Genomic DNA, 20,814 nt, shown 5'->3' on the forward strand with positions numbered 1-20,814 from the left:
AGTTACCTTGTGCTCCTCCCATCTGCCTGTCCTATCCCCCTCTGGCTCTTGCACATCGGCACCGTCTTTTTGTCATGTGTAGAGCCCTGATCCTGGACTCAGGCCTCTAGGCACAGCTATAATAATAACAGCGATGATGATGATGATGCCAGCAGCAAAATCTCTCGAGCAGTACTGTGCCACTCCTCTCCTGCTGACTAATGCGATCCTTGGATGACTATACAAGGTGATATCGAGAAGGCGCCAGGAGGTTTTTTAACTCTGTGTGACACTGACCTCCTTTGTAAAGCACTGTGAGACCTACTGATGAAAAGTGCTGTGTAAGAGCGAGGGATTAGTTAGTTAGTTGGCACTGGTTCAGTTACTGATGGATACGGTGCCCACAATTCAAGAAGGATGCTGATAAATTGGAGAGGGCTCAGAGAAGAGCCACAAGAATGATGGAAGGATTAGAAAACCTGCCTTAGGCTCAATCTATTTATCGTGACAAAGTGAAGGTTAAGGTGTGATTTGATCACAGTCTATCAGTATTTACACGACGATTTGATAATAAAGGGCTCTTCGGTCTAGCAGAGTAAGATATAATAAGCTACAATGGCTAGAAATTGAAGCCAGACAAATTGCGACTGGAAATATGGTGACATTTTTGACAGTGAGGGTTGTTAACTCTTGGAACAACTTACCAAAAGTGGTGGTGGATTCGTCATTACTGGACATTTTAAAATCAGGATCGGCTGTTTTTTTCCTAAAAGATCTGCTCTTGTTCAGCCACAGCTATTGGATTTGAAGCAGGAATGAATTCAGACTAGTCCTATGGCCCGTGTGATGATGCAGGAAGTCAGGCTACATGATCACAGTGAACCCTTCTAATCTTAAAATCTATGCTGTATCTCACTGAAGTCTTAATGATCATTATCAGTTGTACTGAGGTAGCCCTTCGCAACCCCAGCCTCAGCGTGAAATGTGCTTTCAGCCCAACACCCAGCAGTAGAACAGAGCATCTCCTCATTTCAGTTTCCCAAGATCCATCCCTGGCTGTCCAGCAGCTGCTGCAGACATCAGGAGAGGAAGAGCTCAACACACAAACGTTGTATTATTATTTATTTATTGCTATTCCAGTAGGACCTACTGATCCCAATGGAGGTCAGGGCCCACACTGTACAGACACATAGCAAGAGCTAGTCCCTAACCACGAAGAGCTGGTAGTCTAAATAGTCACAACAGAAGTAAAGTGGGAAAATGAATCATTAGCTCCACTTTGCAGATGAGGAATTGACGGATCAAGTGACTTACCCAAGGTGACATATGGTGTCTGTGGCAGGGCTGGGATGTCAACTCAGATCTGCTGAATTGCAGTCTAATGCTCTAAACACAGAGCCATCCTTCCTCCCTTTGCTAGGAACAATTTTTGCCTATTTTGCGAATATACTTTTTGTAAGTCTGGCTGATGTTGAAGTTATGTTTTTCTAGCGCAATTGACAGAGAGGTCATGAATGGGTGTGAGATCCTCACTGACTTTCTAGAATTTGTGATTCAAATTATTGTCCACTGATAGAGAAATTCCCTGGTCCCGCGTGAATGTATCTTCTGTGGACTGCTGCTACCTGGAGTAATTCCCAGTTTCCTAGACTGCCTTAGTAAGGCATATGCAGGGTTGTTGTAGCTGTGTTGGTCCCAGGACACTAGAGAGACAAGGTGGGGGAGGTAATATCTTTTATTGGACCAACTTCTGTTGGTGAAAGAGACAAGCTTCTTCGGGTCTTGGAATACTGCAAATACCAGGTGGAACAGATTGTTTAGCATAAGTAGTTAACACACATTTCAAGAGACCATGCAAGGTAAAGTAAGGTTTGACTGTTTCTCATAATTAATTGAAAGAGAAACAAAAATATGTCTGTTTTCAGAGTAGCAGCTGTGTTAGTCTGTATTCGCAAAAAGAAAAGGAGAACTTGTGGCACCTTAGAGACGAACAAATGTATTTGAGCATAAACTTTCGTGAGCTACAGCTCACTTCATCGGAATGCATCCGATGAAGTGAGCTGTAGCTCACGAAAGCTTATGCTCAAATAAATTTGTTAGTCTCTAAGGTGCCACAAGTTCTCCTTTTCTTTTTTAAAAATATGTCTGCAAATCTGGGCATTTCAGTGTGGCCCATCCTATTTCTGAGCCCTGCTTAACCCCCCTGATTCTTACTGTGGAAATGGGCCAGAGAGATCACAGCCAACTACCTGCTTTAAATTACAGCCTGCAAGGTGTGGAGCGCAGCTGGAGTTTCCCCAGGCCACACCCATGTCTGTCAAAGACCACATCTACCTTTTCTGACTTCAGTGCAGACCTCCTAGAACTGCTTTGCAGCTTGCATTGCACTGACCAGAGTCAGTCTCAGCTCCCCATGAGCAGGGTCCCCTGATTGGTGAGATCACTGCCGACCTTGTGACCACATGGGAACATAGAGGCTGGGAGACTCTTCCCAGACCCTTTCCAGATCCTCTAAGGTTGGCCTTATTTACTGCCATTTTGCTTATCCCTTCAATGAAGCCCCTTCCAAACCTGCCTACACTGTGTGTATCATGTTGTTAAAACAAGCCGCTTAGCTTCATTATAGGTGTAATTACCATAAACACTTCCCCAAAGGATCCTAGAGGAGCTCTGCTGGAAAGGTTATGATTGATTTACAGCACATTAGAGGAGAGTTCATACACAGTAAAATGGTCATTTTACAAGTGCTTTCATGATGCTCCTCTGAGGATTAATAACTGAGGTTACCAGTACAGTATTTGAGTCATAAATAAGGTTTCTTAATTATGCAACTCAATAAAGTGTTCATTGCATAGCATCTTCTGTGCAAGCTGGGTCCCAAAATGCCACACTGAGTTAAGCAGCATGGGACACAAGCTAGAGAGAACAATTGTGGGGAGGCATTGAGGGGTGAAGAAATTAAAGCAGTTTGGGCTAATAACTGAGGAATTAAAAAATGAAAAGGAATGTTTTGTTATAGAAAATTACAGTGGGGGGCATAAAAAATCACTAATTAACGGTTTAAATTTAAAAAAAACCATGCACACTTCATGGATTACTATTATTTTAATCAAGATAACTTCAGCCTTGGGATAAAAATGGTTTTGAAACAATTTCCTAGTGCTTAGTGATTTTCAAAAGCATTTCAGATCCCTACCTCTGTAGCTTCTGGTTCAACCATACAGAAGCAGAACAGGAACACTGGTGGTTACCTTCCTGCTGCAGCCTCTGCTAATTTGCCGTGCAGACACCACTTAAACTGGTGGGAGAGCTCCGTGGATTTGTTCCCAAGTAAACGAGCAATAATAAAATCCAGGAGGTGTCAGTGAGTGGGTCACGGGAGACAACTGTTCTGTACCTCGCTCTGCCGCTGACCTACTGCGTGGCCCTGGGCGAGTCACAGCCCCTCTCTCTTTTCTTGCCCAATCTTTACTGCCTTGCCTCTCACTATGTGTCTGTACAACACCCAGCACAAAGGAGCCCAGGTCTTTGTTGTGGCCTCTTGGTGCTACCATAAAATAAATAATCCTAAAATGACTTTGGGGCCTGATCCTGCTATATGATGAGTGCGCACTACAGGATACCAGGTGCTCTCAATTCCCACTAAGTATTGCAAGTCCAAAGATTCACAGATTCCAAGGCAGAAGGGACTGCTGTGATTATCTAGTCTGACCCCCTGTTTAGCACAGGCCAGAGAACTCAACCCGAAATAATTTCTGGAACCGATCTGTTAGAAAAACATCCAATCTCGACTTAAAAATTATCAGTGATGGAGAATCCACCACAATCTTTGGTAAGTTGTTCCAGTGGTTAATCACTCTCACTGTTAAAACCATTTACGTCATATTTCCAGTCTGAATTTGTCCCATTTCAGTTTCCAGCTATTTGATCATGTTAGACCTTTCTCTGCTAGATTGACAAGCCCATTACTAAATATTTGTTCCCCATGTAGATACTTATAGACAGTGATGGAGTCATCCCTTAGCCTTCACTTTGTTAAGTTAAATAAATTGAATTCCTCGAGCGTATGTCTCCACTGCACTGTAAGCCCAGAGTTAGTGGGACTCAAGTCAGCTGACCCAGGTTAGAACATCTACACTGATTGTTAACCCTCGGTTAAGAATTTTCAAACCTGGTATCCACAGTGCAGCACGCAGACCCGAGTCAAACCAACCATACCGCAGACTCCCTACTGCTCTCTCTAAATGTGGCCGCTCTAGGCCTTTGACCGTGGTGCACAGTGGGAAAACTTTATTGTGCACCCAGCACGTTACAGGAAGTTTGAACAGCCCGCCTACACTGCCAGCCGAGCAACATGGGGAAGGCTCCTTTTCAACTTCTCTTGCTTGCACTTTCACTCCTGTGTCAGAAAACGGGCAGAGCTTCCGTGAGGCATTGGTGGGCATTTTGGCAGTGTTTTCTGACCCACCAAAGGCATCTGACAGAGCTTAACATGGAGAAGGAGGAGGCGTATCCAGGCATGGCAGACTCACACTCACTAATGTTGCTCATGACACTCAATATAGCCACTGATGCCTCCTATGGAGGCTGGTGGGATCCCATCTTCATGAGGACCTGCAATGACCAACAGTGGGCCAGAACTTTTGCATGAAGAAAGCGACATTTCTGGAGCTTTGTGAGCAGCTTGCCCCAACCGTCCGGCGTAAAGACAAACGTATAAGGGCATCCTTCCCAGGTCAGAAGCGGGTTGCTATAACCATCTGGAAGCTGGTTACACTAGACTGCTACAGGTCCGTTGCCAACCCAGTTTGGTGTTGGAAAGTCGATTCGTGGGTAAATCAGTGGCGGATGTTTCTGAGGCAATCAGGCGTGTGGGTTACCCCAAGGAGGTGGGCATTAGAGATATTCCTGAGGTAATTGCTGGCTTTCAGAGAATGGAGTTTCCTATCTGTGCTGGAGCCATTGGTGGGACTCATGCCCATAATTTGCCCTCTACAAGGGTACTACCCCACTGTTATGCCAGCCCTCATGGACCACAGAGGGAGATTTAGTAATGCCAACATAGGCTGCACTGGGAAAGTTCATGAGACAAGGGTTCTTTGCTGATTGGGAGCCTACATTCATGGACAGGCTGGGACACTATTCCCACCACATGACATTGTCATCAATGGAGCTATTGTCCTCGCTGTTGTTCCAGGGGACTTTGCATTCCCCCTTTTGCCTTGGCTTATGAAACCATACCCTGATTGCAAAGGCCCTGGCAGAAGACAGTTTAATTATGCTCTTGGCAGGTGTAGAATGGTGGTTGAATGTGCTTTGGGCAGATTGAAAACCCACTGGCGGTGGCTACAGACCCATTTAGAGGCCAGTGTCATCAGTGCTGTCCCCCTCACTGTGGCTTGCTGTGCCCCTCCCATCTTTGTGAAGCCAGAGGTGAGCTATTTCCCCCGGAAAGGACCTGTGCGGGCGAGGGGCCACTGAGCCGATACACACAGCCAGAAAGTGCAGCTACCACAGCTGAAGCTGGCTGTGCCCAGGCAACCGAAGTCAAGGCAGCTTTGCGCTCCCTTCCACGTTGCGGGCGTGTACAGCCCAATGGAAGAGGGAGACGAGCACCTTTCTCAATGTGCTTGGGGGGGGATTAATTGATTTGGGGGGGGCTCAGTGCTGGGGGGGGGGCTGGTTGCCATGCAATGTACTTGCCAATGACAAGATGACTTATGGAATGGGCGGGGGCATGATTCACAATATGGATTCGTATAAGGGAGTGATTGAAGTGTGGCTTGCTGTTCGGAACCATATAGAGGCTTAGGGTCTGCTTACTAATTCCTAATTGTCCCTCATCACATGCTCACCTTTATTTCAAATCAGATTGTATCATGAGATGCAGGGACAGTAATAAACTTTCTTGATGACATAAAAAGCTTTAGTTATAAACATGTATTAAAACCGTACAACATTCACCCATTGCCAGACAGGCAACACCATAACACCAGTTACAACAGGATTTTTCCAAAAGAACAACAACAAATGAGCATGAAGTGCAAACTGTGAAATCATGTACAAGACAGAAACCCCCATCATGCCATGTCCCCTGGCCCCCGCAATCTCCTTTCTCTTCCGTCCCTCTTTTTGCACACTTAGCACTGGGGAAAGGGGGTGGAGGTATCCCCAGGAAAAGGGGGGTCAAGACTAAGGCCTACATGGGGCTAAGTTGCCCTGCCTGGCTGCTCATGGGACTAATTGCATGGGTCACCCAAACAGGGAGTTTTCCGAGCTGTTTATGGACTGAGGATACATCGCAGGGGACTCGGGCTGTGGTGTGGGAGAGGCAGCAGGAGCCAATGCTCTGGCAGACAGGATAGATCTGAGACACACAAATGGTTCTCTCTGCTGAGCAATGTTCGCCTCCCTTAGCCGCTGTTCCTTTTCCAGGAACTGGGAAGCAAGTGCCTGCTCCCACTCTGAAACCCTGTCCTCACTCTGTGCAGCCAGCCGGAGCCTTTCCGCTTGCCCCTCGCGATGTCTTTTCCCTAGCCGCAAGTCTTTGGAACTGGACCTGCTCGTTGGCCCGGTCTGGAACTTCAACTGTGAGTTCATCACGGAAACGCTTCCTCTTGGAACGGTCCGTGGAGGCACGTTGGCCCAGGCTTCTGCTGCAGTATGGGTGAGCTGTGAAGGTGCTGCAGCTGGTTGATGTTCAGGGGCTTGGACCAGGACAAGACCCAGTGGGTTATTGTCTCCAATAGCTTAATGCAGGAGCACAGAAAAAATCCTTGTGGAATTTCAAGGACATAAAATGTTTCTTTTCCAAACTGAATCTCAGTCTGTTGTGAAAGGGATGCTTCACTCTCTGCACACAGCCTGTGGGGCAGTGAGATAAGTGCAGAGACCAGGCTAAGTTAAACATTCTCAACTTTCTTCCAGTCTTCAGGAACTTCCCCAGTGTTCCAAGACTTACTGGAAATCGACATGAACAGTCCAGAAAGCTCTGCAGACAGCTCTTTTAAAACTTTTGGATATGAATCTTTCAGACTGGCTGATTTTAAAATGTGGATTTGATAGTGGAGTAGACAAAGTCGGCATCTTGTAGGAAGCACGCAGGCCTGTATTTTGTACAGTGTCTTTCTTTTAAGCTGTACCCCAGAATTCTGTACTGGCTTAGAAAATTTAGTTATGGAATTGAATAATAGAGGGGGGCAGATAATGGGCTCTTCTGTTCACTGGCAATGCTGAAAAAAAGGGTTTGGGGTTGAACTGGAAATGAAATTGTTAGAAATTTTTGGCAAACCATAAAGTTTGTTTCATAAAAGTTTCATAAAAATGAAACAAAAAATCTTCATTTCAGTTAGAACAAAATGATAAGTCTCAAGAAAATGGAATCATTTTTGATTGTTTTTAATAAAACAAAAGGAAATTTTGAAATGAAGTCATTTTGAACCCAAAAGCAAAACATTTCATTTAGAAAAAGTCAAAATGAAATGTTTTGATTTTTTCAGATTTTTTTTTTTTTAGTATTTTCGACCCAAGCAATTCAGCAAAATGAGCCCAGTTTGGTGAAACTTTTTGATGTGGTTGAATCTGAATTTTTTTTTTACCAAAAAAACGAAAGTTTTGGTTGAAAAATTTCAGCCAGCTCTACTGAGTAATGGATATTGATGTCTGTTGATGTGAAATTGACATTTATTAACCCAAGAGGTAAATAGTGACTAATATGACCTGCATGGGAAAGAAGGTCTTAGGCAGTCTTAGGCCATTTGTACCATTTTGTTGGGTGGCAGGAGATAAGAGCCCAGAGTGGATGAATCAGTGAACTGGTCTGGCATACTAGGAGGTTGGATGCTGTATAAAATGAAACAATGGTCTCCTGTGGTATAGAACGGGTTCCAAATTAGACAGACCAGTGATCCAGACTGTTGGAGCAAATCCTATGAGCTGTTAGTTGCGTGGAACAGCTATTCCAACCCATACCTCTCAACTGTCCTGCATTGTGCAGGGCATCATACACATGGCCCCAATTTTTAAAGTTGTCCTTCAGTCCTGTGCATTGCCATTGCGAAGTCCCGATTCAGCTGCTCAGCCACGTTCCTTTTTTGGAGCCGCATGTCTTGGTGCGTGATGTTGTCACATCTCACATTTGCAACCAGTCACTGCCATGCTGCAAGCAAGTGGAGCAAGGGACAGGACACCTTGCGGGCTTCCCTACACTGGGAGAAGGTCCCCAAATTCCTCTCGGAGCCTTAGATCAAGGGCATCCTTCAGGCACCCGTGTTGGCTTCCAGGGCCAAGGAAGGGGCAGCTGAGCAATTGTTTAGCCCCTTGCTGGACTGCTCCTCAGTCACCTGCTTCCTTGAGTAGTTGGATGTGGAGCTGGGCTGGCTGGGTTTCTCCAGTGGCTCGGATCTCAGGCTCAAGTGAGTGGATGCACATTTCTAGTCCAGCTTCGGGAAGACCATCTGCAGCTGCAAGGATGTGGTTCACCGGCAGATCCGTTCTGCCAGGAAGGGGGATCCCCTGCCCATGCTCTTCCCTGCAGCCAGGACTGTCAGCATCCCTGGGGAACTGAGGGGCCACTGCACTGATCCACCTGCTCCCCTTTCCTATGAGCTGCAAACTTGGATCAGGAAAACTGGAGTTGCCATAATACCCGCCTCTGTCACCTCACTCCACAGTTTGGAGCTTGATCTTAACCGTATGGGTTCATCCTAACTTTCTTTCTGTGTTATTGTATTTCATTAGTATAAAAAAAATCACTAATTTGCTTTAATGCATTGCTCTTCCAAAGCCCGTGACTCTCAAGTGCTCGCATTATTTTCACCTTAGCATCTTAAATATGCTTTTAGTGCACAGAATCATTGTTTAGTTTCACCATCATAAGTTCCAGGCTATTTGTATGCTTGTACTTTGATTTAAAAACAAACCCAGTGTGTCCAATAAAAAAAATTGTCCCTTATTTTAAAGTGGGTTGTCCCTCATTGTCTCTCATTTTGAGTGTCACAGTCTCTCATTTCAGAGTCCGGGGGTTGAGAGATAAGTTACAGCCTTTGAAAATACAGTGAATTCATCGGCTGAACTCTGATCCGTCTGTATTGCTCATGCTGCCAAAATTACTTCCCTTCCTGCTCCTCCATTTGGACAATTCAGCTTTTAATCTGCCACCTGAGGCACTAAGCAGTGAGTTTATAAGTTGTTAAGTATTTTAGACCTCCAGGGAGAAATGTCCAACTTGCTTGGCTTCAGGCTCCACCTCCTGTCCTTGTGTAGAAAGTTCAGCTTTCCTTGAAATGGATTTATAAATCGTCGTTCCTTTTTCTAGTGCTGACACTACTGTCTCAAGCAGGGCTCCACAGGTGTCTAGCTCTCACAGGATATAACCTTCAGCGGAGACTGCTTACATCATAAATTGGTGGAATGAATAGAGGAAAAAAGGGGCCGAGAAAACCCTCCCCAAATTCCTTCCAATCTTTAACAAACATATGAAACAAGTTTAAACTTCACATGGCATTAATTCTTGTTTTTCCCCAAGTGCCTGAGTTTGGGTGGTTTTATGTCAGAGAAGAGATGTATGCTCCTATCGCCTACGGTTCTGCAAACATCGAGCGCTAGTCCTTTCATCTCACTTTCACATTGTCAGGTTAAATTATGAAGAACATCTAGACTTTGGATTTGGGGGTCAGAGCCTGTCCCCTCTTTATCTCTCTGTAATATTTGACTGCTACAGCATTTTTAGTCCTTAAGAGAAAAGTTCTCCCACATGAATTCTAGGGAGAGGCTTCTATGGTTTCGTGTTTTGCCTTGGATGTATTCCTGACCCAAAATCATAATGTCCTCTTATATAAACTGCATTTGTACACATTTAAATCTGGCCTGATCTATGATCCGTAAGTGAATGCACAGCAATATCTTCTGATCAGTCAAGAATGGCCCCGCCCTTCTTTTGTATCAGTATAAACTGTCCTGGCACAAGGTGTGATGATGAGACCCACAAGACAACAACAGAAGGGTGATTTGAGGAGGTCATTGTACAATAAAGACACAACACAGTGGATAGTCCTGGCTTCTAGGCCCAGCTTTACCCCTGATCTGGTGTGTGACCTTGGTTAAGTCACTTCATCTCTCTGAGCCTTAGTCTCACCATCTGTAAAATGGGAATAATGATACCTTTGTAAAGTGCTTAACACAAGAACCTGGAAGTGTGGGTTGGGCCTCCATAGCTAAGGCTGCATCTAGACTTCCATTCTCAGCCCTGTTATGGTGTGACCAACCAGTGTGATTTTATTATGAATCTCACAATATTTGGTGGAGTTTGTTTCACCTGATCCTGGATTCAAACTTATGAATTTCCCCTTGTTCAAACTGGCCACCACTTCCCCTTGCTTTCAACAGTGCTGAAGCCAAATCTCCCCTAGTCAAGATGGCAGAAATTCCACAAGAGCTTTGCATGGAAAAGCGAGGCTGCCTTTAGTGAATATGGCCGTCCCCTCTCCTTTCAGCAAAGCCAGGCTGCCCTCAGGGAAGATGGCTGCCATTTTGTGATTAGGAGGCTGGATAGGAAACTATGAGGAGGCAGGACAATGTGGAATCCCCAACGTCTGTGGTGTTTTGAACAAAATATATGTGGCCAGATGGAAGTGTAAATAAATCTATGTAACTGAGGGTTGGCAGGGTGGCTGGGGAACTTGCAGCAAAAAGTCTTTAAAAGGTGTAGCTATATGTACTAAGGGTTCAAAAGTGGCCAAGTGATTTAGATGCCTAAATCCCATGTTCACAAGTGACTTAGGAGCCTAAAAGTCATTGAAAGTCAAAAAGTCTCAGGCTCCTAAGGCCAAGTGGGAGTTGGGCACCTAAATCCCTTGGAGGATCTGGGTGTTAAAATGTACAGTTCAGCTAAACCAAGACGCGCCTCCCAGAAAGCTTGGATGCTCTGCCCATCACCTTTATGGGCCTGCTTAATTCTTTCAGGTAAAAGTGATGATGAAGAGAGTCTATGCAAAATAGGCCACGGTCCCAGGAAAGGTGCTGAGGACAGCAAGGATCACAAGCGTCCCAAGAGACCCAGGACAATCCTGACAACACAGCAGCGGAGGGCGTTCAAAGCATCATTTGAGGTCTCCTCCAAGCCATGCAGGAAGGTACAGTGAGAAGAGAACCGTCTGCATGTGGGAGATGTCAAGCCAGATCCTCAGCCAGTGTCACTCCATTGAAGTCACTGGGGCGGTGCTGATTTACATGGCTGAGGATCTGGCCTGCTCTGTTTCTGTTGTGTGTGTGTGTGTGTGTGTGTGTGTGTGTGTGTAACATGTACCCACGCAGCCAGAGGTACCCAGGGAACCCAGCTTTCCAAAGCACCTCCAAATGTGAGCAAATTTCCCAGCTGTGCATGCAAGAAGAAATGAAGGCGATGTGCTGTAAGGATACATATGAACGCCTGTGTGCATGCTGCATGGTGGGTAGTTCTTTGACTCTGGGCCAGACCCCAAGCTGGAGTAAATCCTCCTAGTTCCACTGAAGTCATTGGAGCGACACCGATTTACACCTGTGGAGTCCCAGTCCCATGCCCTGTGGACTGGTGGAGTGACTGGTGTCTGTGGCAGGCATGAAGTGCACCTACCAGTACCCCAGAGATTCCAAAAATCTTGCGGAAGAGCCTGCTTCTGTCTCCCTGGGTTCTCAGTGTCCTAGTGGGAGTCAGGTGGAATGGTATCTTCCACGAGGAAGATTAACAAGTAATATCCTTCCTTTGGAGCGGGTTTGCTTCGTACCACTGATATGCTTAGCTGGGGGAAGCACGGTCTTGTAGTTATGGCACCAGCACGAGGCTCAGCAGAACGGGTTTGGTTCCTAGCTCCGCCCCAGACTTCCTGTGTGAACTCGGGCAAGTCCCCTGTGCCTCAATTCCCTGTCTGTAAAATGGAGATTTTAATCCCCCCTTTGGCTTGTCTGTTTAGACTGTAGTCTCTGTAAGACAGCGTCTGTCCCAGACACTGTGTGCTAGATGCTGCACCACACAGAGTGGAGGCTACGACCCCTGTCCCAAGGACTTGATGAAAGGATCTCTTAGCTCAGGGGTTCTCAGCCTTTCTCTTTCTGAAGCCCCACCAACATCTTATAAAGATTCCATGGCCCAACTGTGCCACAACAATATTTTTTTCTGCATATGAAAGCCAGGGCTGGCGTTAGGAAGTAGCAAGCAGGGCAACTGCCTGGGGCCCCACACACGGGGGGCCCTGCAAAGCTAAGTTGCTCAGCCTTCGGCTTCAGCCCCGGTGGTGGGTCTTGGGGCCCCAGGCTTCAGCCCCGCATGGTGGGGCTTTGGCTTTCTGCTCTGGGCCCCACTAAATCTAACATTGGCCCTGCTTGGTGGACCCCCAGACTCCTGGTTGAGAACCACTGACTTAGATCATCCCGGAAAGTTAGCGGTGGAAAGGATCTCTTAGAGCATCCAGGCTATTTCCTGGAAAATGCAAGATTGTTTCCTTCCTATTGTACATTTCTCAGTGTTTTAAGTCTTGTTGTTAAAAAAGTCCCAAGCACCTGCAATTTGTGCTCAGATTAGGTGTTTGCTGGACCTTAATGTCCTAGAACTTCATGAAGTTGAACCCAAAGAAAGTAGGACCTCTGATTACTGGCTCTAATAACTCCGATGCAGTTGCTGAGCAGTGCGTCTGTCCTGGTGATTCCACTGGACAATATATCCCTGACTCCATCCTCACCCAACTCTGAGATTCATATTATCCTCCAACTGGCGGTCCTCCTGGGCCAGCTACTCGGCTGATGTAGATCAGCACAAGTCCATCGAAGACAATGGAGCCACGCCAACTGGGGATCTGGCCCCTTCTTGCCATTCCATCATTAAAAGGGCCTTTTCCCACCAGTGCTCCGGCAGATAGATGTAGAGTTACGGCTCCACGGCTGTGTTTTTTCAAGGCTCAATTACAGTAATTGTTTGTTATGCAGGGCTCCTTCTCATCGCTGATCGAGGCTAACGGCTCATTCAGGCTGCTGTGGATTCCATTCTTACGGGCATGGAGCTGCCCGAGAACATTACTCCGCTGCAGAAATTGTTGCGCTGACTCCCTGTCGAGCTAGACATTGATTTTCTTTAAAGTTCTTCTATTGTGTTTAAGGTCCTGAGTGGCTGTGGGCCAGATTATAGACCCCATCTCTGTTCTGATGTTCCCAGCCAGTTCTTCTGATCAGAAGCTGCAGGTAGCTGGACTGGGCCTGGCTGTGATCTTGCGTCCGTGGACAAGACAGCATCTTACAGTCACGTGCCACAGCTGTGAGGTTCTCCACCAGTTGCAATAGGAAGTGCTCAGTCTGTCTCACAGCTGAAACCTGTCTGGGATTCCCCAGTACTACAGTCCTCCCACCAGCCCCATCTGCCTACCCTCCCACGCCTTCCAGAATAACCTGAAGGTCAACAAACTCAGGCTCTGGTGAACTGATGGGGAAGCTTGTCCGTAGCTGAGAACCCCTCCCTAAGAAGGCCCTGCCCCCAGTCACATCCAGGCTCAACAGGAGGAGTGCTTGCTCAATGCTGCTGTATGATCACATGAGATAGTCTTTGAGATAACCAGGACCCAGCCCATATAGGACCAGATTGTATCTTGCTGGCACTGTCCCACTGGTGGGGAGCTCAAGGGGCTCCTTCCAGATCACACAGGGGGGTGTATGCTACTCCATGCCTTAGTTGCAAGGGATGGTGAGGGCGAGGGAGGGGTGCATAGTCCCCATCTCCTCCCTGCCCCCTTGGTGCAGCTTGTGCCCCTGGAGGAGCTAGGAGGGAACAGTCCCTGTGCTCCCCCAAACACAAGCACTGCGCTTGTGCCCCATCCCCACGTGGGGATGTGAGGGAGAGGGCAGGCACCAGACATCCTTCTCTCCTCTCTGGGCCCCTGTTCTGGGCCAGGGCATGGCGTTGTCATTAAGGGTGAAATCCTGGCCCCGTTGGCATCAATGGCAAAACAGCCGCTGGGAGCAAGATTTCTCCCCCAGGCTTCATAGGCTAAACTAAATACCTTAAATTCCAGCCAGTGCAGACTGGGGACTCATCCCTAGGCATTTGATTGCTTGTGTGTACATGCGAGGCAGAGAGCGAGCCACATTGTGTGGTTCCTTATTCTTTATTATTTTTACTATGGAAGCACCCAGAGAGCCCAGTCAGGGATCAGGGTCCCATCACACTAGTTGTTGTACACGTAGGTCATTTAAGGAGAGTTCTTACCAGGAAGGGCTTACAGTCTAGACTGATCACCAGACCCGAGAGGGAGCGCAAACAACTGGAGGGGCGACTGCAGGGAGGCAGAGAGGATGAGGATAGTGAAACAAGTGCTTCGTATGGGAAGCAGCTCACAACTCACCATCTGGGTGGCCAGCTCCAGGGTTCACAGGCCTCGAGGCGAAGCCTCCACCCCAAAACGGTCTGGAGGGGACGGTGCAGTCCATGGTTCTGTCTCTCTGAGATGGCTCCAGTGGTAGGAAACCTCCCCGCCAGCAGGCTGCCTGCTGGGCCTCCTGAGGACTGTGTGAACTGGAGACTCCCCGATGTTCTGGGTCACCGATCGCCATTAATCCTCTGGAATGAACCTGCAAAGCCGCTGGGTAAAAGACTGAGGATGTCTGCTGTGTCGTTTATCCCAGGTCAGAGAGACGCTGGCAGCCGAGACGGGGCTGAGTGTGCGAGTCGTGCAAGTTTGGTTCCAGAATCAAAGAGCGAAGGTACGTAACCTCGGGGGACGATATGGGGACAGGACTCCGTGACCCAGGAGGTCCCTTCGGCCCTATATTCTCCTGGAAACCACTGTCCTAGAGCTTTGCTCTTGCCTCCTCCGTAGATTGACTTGTTTCAACCCTCTGCATCCCTTTCCTTCCTGAACAGATGAAGAAACTCGCAAGGAGGCAGCAGCAGCAGCAGCAAGATCAGCAAAACACCCAGCGGCTCAGTTCAGGTACCACTCAAGCCCCCCCACATCCCTATGCGGCGTGAGACCCCCACGACCACTCTCGGAGACCACAGAGCGGCTGCACGATGCTGCCCCCCCAGTCGGTGGCACTGCTACTCCCAGTTCAATGGCAGCGCTTACTTCCTGCTGCCCGTGTCCCCTGGTTCCTGGCCTAGAAACCCAACTCTTCTAGCTGAGACCTCTCATTCTGCTGCAAGACGGGCCCTCCCTGCACTCCAGAACTTGACACCATCCCAGGATCTCTGCCCGGGATCCCCCAGCTCCGTGGTGTGTTACCCCCACATCCACTAGCCTGCTGTGAAATGCCCTACATGCGTGGAGGAGTCTCCCCCTTAGCCAGCAGAGCTGAAACTGTTACTAGCTGTCATAAGATAAACAGCTCACTTAGAAGCCCAGCCACAGCATGAGACTTGATAATCTCTTGCAGCAGTGAGTTCCGCTGGTTGTTCACATGCTGGGTGAAGTAGCATTTCTTTTTATTACATGGCTTACAGCATAAGGGCAAGGGACCGGAAAGGGCAGCTAGTGTGGGAAAGGGGGTCAGGGTTCTTGCTGCCGCTAGGGGTGAACCTAGGAAAAGATGGTTTGGCTTTAATTAAAACAGAGACAACTAAGGGCTCAGTGCTTCTCTGAGGACTTCCTAGTGCACTCGGGCAGGCAGGGGTGGGGGTGGCAAAGCCGCTCTTGCCAGGGAGGGAAAGATTCTCATTTCTGATAAGACCCCTTGGTGCTGCTCTGGGAGTGGAAAGGAGCCTGAAGGGGAATGGGAATGGCCCCCTGGCTGGTGCAGAACTGGTGAAAGGGCTCTACAACAGTCCTGATCTACAGCCCTGGGCAAGGAGTGTTTTTGCACTAGGGAGTAGGAGGGAGGGCTACACTTGTGGCGGGGAGGGGGGGAGGGGACGTGGCCAAATCACACTGCTCTTCATCTGTTCTCTGCATCCTAAGGCCCCCGGGGAGTCATGGGAAGCTGAGAGTCAGTTAGAGCAGCCCTGAGGAGGCTCTAACTTACACTACAGGCCATGGTGGCCCCGGAATGACCCCAGAATACATGGTGTGTGAAGGTGATTTAAAGCCACCTGTGTGTTACCCCTCCATCCGGGCCCCAAGCATAGGACGGGAGTGACTGACAGAGCATTCTCCTCTGAGCATGCAGGGCTATGACTTGTCCAGAAGTCTGGAGTGGATGGAGCCTAACATCTCTGCCCATTTCTGCAGGGAAGGAGGGATGACAGCAGCACAGCACAGAGAGATGCTGCCAAAGGGGGCCAGAAGCTTAGCTGGCAGGGCAAGAAGAGGGGAGCTGAGTCCTACCGCTGGTGGAGTAGAGTAAGGAGTGCCACCATGGGACTGCGGGCTCAGGGATGTGTGTGAGAGAATTGCCCAGAGGGTAAGAAGGGACCCAACACTGCTGCCTGGGGAGGAGTTTGGAGTGCAGACCTGTATAGCAGCCCAGGGAGGTTAGAAACAGGGGGGCCCTACAGCAACATTTGGCTCTTTGACATCAGTTCTCCCTTGTCTTACAGCTCAGACAAACAGTGGTGGGAACGCTGGCCTGGAGGGGATCATGAACCCATACACCACGCTGGCCCCACCACAACAATTGCTGGCTATTGAGCAGGGCGTCTACAGCTCGGACCCCTTCCGACAAGGGCTGACCCCGCCCCAGATGCCAGGAGACCACATGCACCCCTATGGTAAGAGCCTCTGGGAAATTGCAGTGCTCATCTCTAGGCACCTCTGCAGCAGGTCTCTTTCCACCCGCCAATACAGAGCCTGAATGGAGATTCCACCCTGACTTACACACACACACACACACGCCAGTTCTCACCTCCCCTGCGAGTTTCCATAGCTGGTGAGATTGGCACCTTCCCGAAACCCAGGCTGCCTTCCAGAGCTCCAGCTGGAGTGTTGTGGATCAGCAGTGCCCCCTAGTGTGGGCAGTGGCTTAACGCCCACAGTCCAGCCCTTTAGCTCTGTTGGGGGACAGCGTTATGTCACTGCGAAGTGCTTTGCTAGGACTGTCCATCGCCAATAATACTTCAACATCATTTGTTTGCCTCACTTTAAGGTGCTGAGCCCCTTTTCCATGACCTGGATAGTGACGATACCTCACTTAGCAACCTGGGCGACTGTTTCCTAGCAACTTCAGAAGCTGGACCACTGCAGTCAAGAATGGGAAACCCCATCGACCATCTGTACTCCATGCAGAACTCCTATTTCACTTCTTGAGCCTTGTCTGTGTCACCTGGCCAGGCACAGGTGTCTATGACATTACAGGTTAAATTCACTTCAGATATGGCGGGCAAGGGGTTTGTGTTGCTGGAATACTGTCAAACAATATTTTGTAGCTCAGTATTTCCAAAGACTGAATAAGTTATGGATCGCATAGTGTCATGTTTTTATTAGAATCCTACTATTAGATACCAAGTGTTTATTAGAGCTGGGCTGCATTTTTCAACTTGAAATTTTAACAATGGGGGAAAAAACAGGTTAAACATTTCTGTGAAATTTTGACATTCCCCATCTCCTGTTTACCCCCCTGTCTGGCTATAGAAAGGGTTGATTTAAAAAATTATTCATGTATTTATTTTTTTTATTTTGAAATTTAGACAGAATTTTGATGGGGAAAGAAAAAAACAGGGAACACTTTGCGCAAAGTTTTCACAGTTCCGTCACCCACACCCTCCCCCTGCGATTTACTGGGATTTATTTCAGCAAAGTTCTCTGGCCTGTGATATACAAGTCAGATGAGATGATCGCATTGAGTGACCTTCTGGCCTTAGAGTCTCTGACCATATGATTTCCGTCCTCCTATAGAAATGGTCCAAAACTTTTAAAATTTTGCAATTTTGGCAAAATTTGATGAAAAACGGGAAAAATTTCAAAGAAATGTTCGCCATATTTTTTTTCCTGTTTCTCTACCAGCTCTAGTGTTTATTGATAAAAACAGGGACTTTTAATATAGACGTTCTCATGCAAGTGTAGACATCTAGAAACTCCTAATCTCTCTCACACTAACTGGGAAACGCCTGGCAAGAGGTTGGTATGTTTGGGTGTGTGCATATGTGAGCGCACATGGGGTGTGTGTGTAAATGTATGTACTCCACAGACACACCTGCATATAGTATCAACAAAGTTTATTCCTAATTCTATCAGAAATGTACTGTACAGCAAAAGTAACTTTATTTTCAGTGTGAACCATATTTAAGGAAATGCTTGATGCACTTAAGTTATAAGACAATAATTTACTTTTATAAAGGTTATGTTTAGTTTGCAAAAGCCCAGCGGCAGGGAAGGAACATTTGATTCCTTGCAATCGAGAGGTCTTTGGTGCTTTCCATCTGCTTGGTTGCTTTTAAAGGTTGGTTATAATCCAAAGACTGTCTGTGTCAGTCATTGGAGCCTGATCCTGGGCCCACTGAAATAAAAGGCAAAATTTCCATGGACTTTAATGGGGCAGGATCAAGCCCTGTATCTGCTCTGCTCCCTCTGTGTCTCTGAGTCATAGCTGCTGGCTTCACTGACCATCTCAGGAGTTTTCCATTCCTAGCCCGGTAGAAGCCAATAAAGCGATGGAAGAGTGAGATGGAATATGTTCTGCCCTGTGCATCATCAGCAAGCGGATTAGCCCTAGACGACTGCAGACCTGGTGACCAACACGGGATCCTGATTCTCCCAGTAAGGAACCGATCCAAAGTCCATCAAAGTCAATGGAAAAGCTCCCACTGGTATCACTGTGCTTTGAATCGGGCCCTGGAAGGAGAACGGGGAGTCGTTTTTCATGATCTTGGGGCGAGTATGCAGATCCTTGTGTGAACATTCACAAGGGTCTGTATTTGACCTGGGGCCAACGCTGATCAGCTAAGCTCAGATGGCAGAATCTAAGGGCTGGTCTACACTGGGAATTTACAGCTGCACAGCTACGCATAAGTGCTGGAACTAGGGGTGCTGTCACACTCCCTGGCTTGAAGTGGTTTCCATCATACCCAGGGTTTACAGTTTGGATCAATAGCTCGCAGCACCCCCACTGCACAGATTGTTCCAGCCCCCCTGCAGCTACATCACTCAGGGATGTGATAAATCCACACCCCTGAGCAACACAGGTAAACTGACCTAACCCTCTGTGTAGACAGCTAGGTGGATGGAAGGATTTTTCTCTTGACCTAGCTATTGCCGTATGGCTTACCTGTGCGGATGGGAGAACACAGGTAGTGTCTACACTGAAGCACTGCAGCTATGCCACTGTAGGGTTTCAAGTGTAGACAAGCCCTACACTGTTGCTGCTGCTGAGCACAGATGGGTTTCCAGTACCCTAGCGGGGAGCGTGAGGCCAGCACTTTGGGTTTGTTCATGCGAACGCTTAGTTTACGGCCAGCTGGGGTGTGAATCTACCCTGCATTAGCTGCCCGTGCGGACTCTGCTGATGAGCACCAACCATTCCCTAGTGCATTTTAATCTGCTTCAGTTGCAAAGCAGGCTAGATCAAAACGCACTACAGAAAGTTTGGTGCTCAGCAGCAGGGTCCAGACAGACACGTAGCTTGCAGCAAGCCCAGGTGTCAATCTACCCAGCATTAGCTTGCCGCAGCCTAGGTGTTTGCATAGATGAGTCCTGAGGAACACGCTCCGTTTGGACCTGATCCAAAGCCCGTTGACATCAGAGGCTTTTTGATCAAGCCCTTCATCTGGATCCACGTGAGCTATTCCTCCTCCAGAAGAGAGAATACATATGGAGCCCCACATGGTCACTTTTCTGAGTAGACCCACCCTTTAAGCAATGGGTTATCCTGCTCTTTGCTTCCCTAGTGCAGCACAAAAGCATGAAGTTTCAATGTCCCAGTGGTCTTTGGGACAAATCAAGTGTGGGAGGGCTGCCTGCTATCCACCCACGTGCTCCACTGAACCGCTGGGGAAGCCACAGGCTCCTTGGCAGAGTTTTTCTTAGACTCAAGCCCTGTGCTGAGGCAGGTGCAGACGCGTCCTTATCCTATTATAGTTTCTGTGTTGTGTAATTTTGTGCTGTTGTTATGGATAAATTATGCAAACAACAAAATGTAAAATGAATGAAAGTAACTGTGGTGCTGTAGTTTCCGGCTAGTGGCCATGTTAAAGACCTGACACTGAATGTAAGGGGGGGCTGATGGATGAAAATGACACGCCATCAGAAGTGATGTACGAAGATTAAAATAAAAATCTCTGCAAAGTGGCTGGTCTCTTTGTGTGTGAAGTGTTCTGTTGATTCTGCGGTTATCAGAAGGGTGGGGATGTCAAGGAGGAAGAGGAGTTGGGCAGGGCATAGTGAGATAAACTGACCAAAGAAGGATAGCAGGCAATCTATATATATTTTTAACAATGAGGGCTCTATTTGACAGGGGAATAGCCACTCAGAGAGAAGCAATCAGAGGTCCACAACTGGTCTGTACCTCTGCCTCCCACTCAGAAATAAGCCAGTCACTGCTTTCCAGCTGGAAAGCCCCACTAACTGGCACTTCAAAGTCAAAGGGGTAACATTAAACCGGACAAAACCCTGGAGAATCCCTGCATGGGCTGGGGAAACGTGGTAGATAAAACGAACTATAGCAATAGGGATTTTCCATCTCTAACTCCTGGGAGCTACAGCCCTACTCTACTGAGGGTCCTATGTTGCATTGCTTGGTGTTTGCTCACTTTATGAGGCCTGAACCAGAGCCTTTGAAGACTCTGGGAGTTTTTCCATTCACTTTTTTGAGCGTGGGATCAGGTCTCTCTGCTGCTGTCTTTTGGTAGCCATTCATTCAAGCACTTTGCGCAATTCATTGTTTTCCTGCACTGGCTCAGTGGTCACCATAGCATCAGTCCCACCTTATATGGGTCTGCAGCATCTTCGC

The 20,814-nt window shown here is 47.8% G+C and overlaps 1 protein-coding gene across 1 annotated transcript in view; it reads left to right on the forward strand.

Moving 5' to 3' along the window:
* LMX1A (LIM homeobox transcription factor 1 alpha) overlaps positions 1 to 20,153 on the forward strand; it is a 144,670-nt gene extending 124,517 nt beyond the window's left edge. Inside the window, exons 5-9 of the mRNA XM_073356381.1 lie at positions 10,942 to 11,111; positions 14,623 to 14,700; positions 14,861 to 14,930; positions 16,472 to 16,642; positions 17,017 to 20,153. Of these exons, the coding sequence (XP_073212482.1) occupies positions 10,942 to 11,111; positions 14,623 to 14,700; positions 14,861 to 14,930; positions 16,472 to 16,642; positions 17,017 to 17,177 (650 nt within the window). The 3' untranslated portion in view covers positions 17,178 to 20,153. The remainder of the gene's footprint in view (positions 1 to 10,941; positions 11,112 to 14,622; positions 14,701 to 14,860; positions 14,931 to 16,471; positions 16,643 to 17,016) is intronic.
* The last annotated feature ends 661 nt before the right edge of the window (positions 20,154 to 20,814 follow it).

The sequence above is a fragment of the Lepidochelys kempii genome, chromosome 8 (assembly GCF_965140265.1).
Source record: "Lepidochelys kempii isolate rLepKem1 chromosome 8, rLepKem1.hap2, whole genome shotgun sequence".
Taxonomy (NCBI): Eukaryota; Metazoa; Chordata; order Testudines; family Cheloniidae; genus Lepidochelys; species Lepidochelys kempii.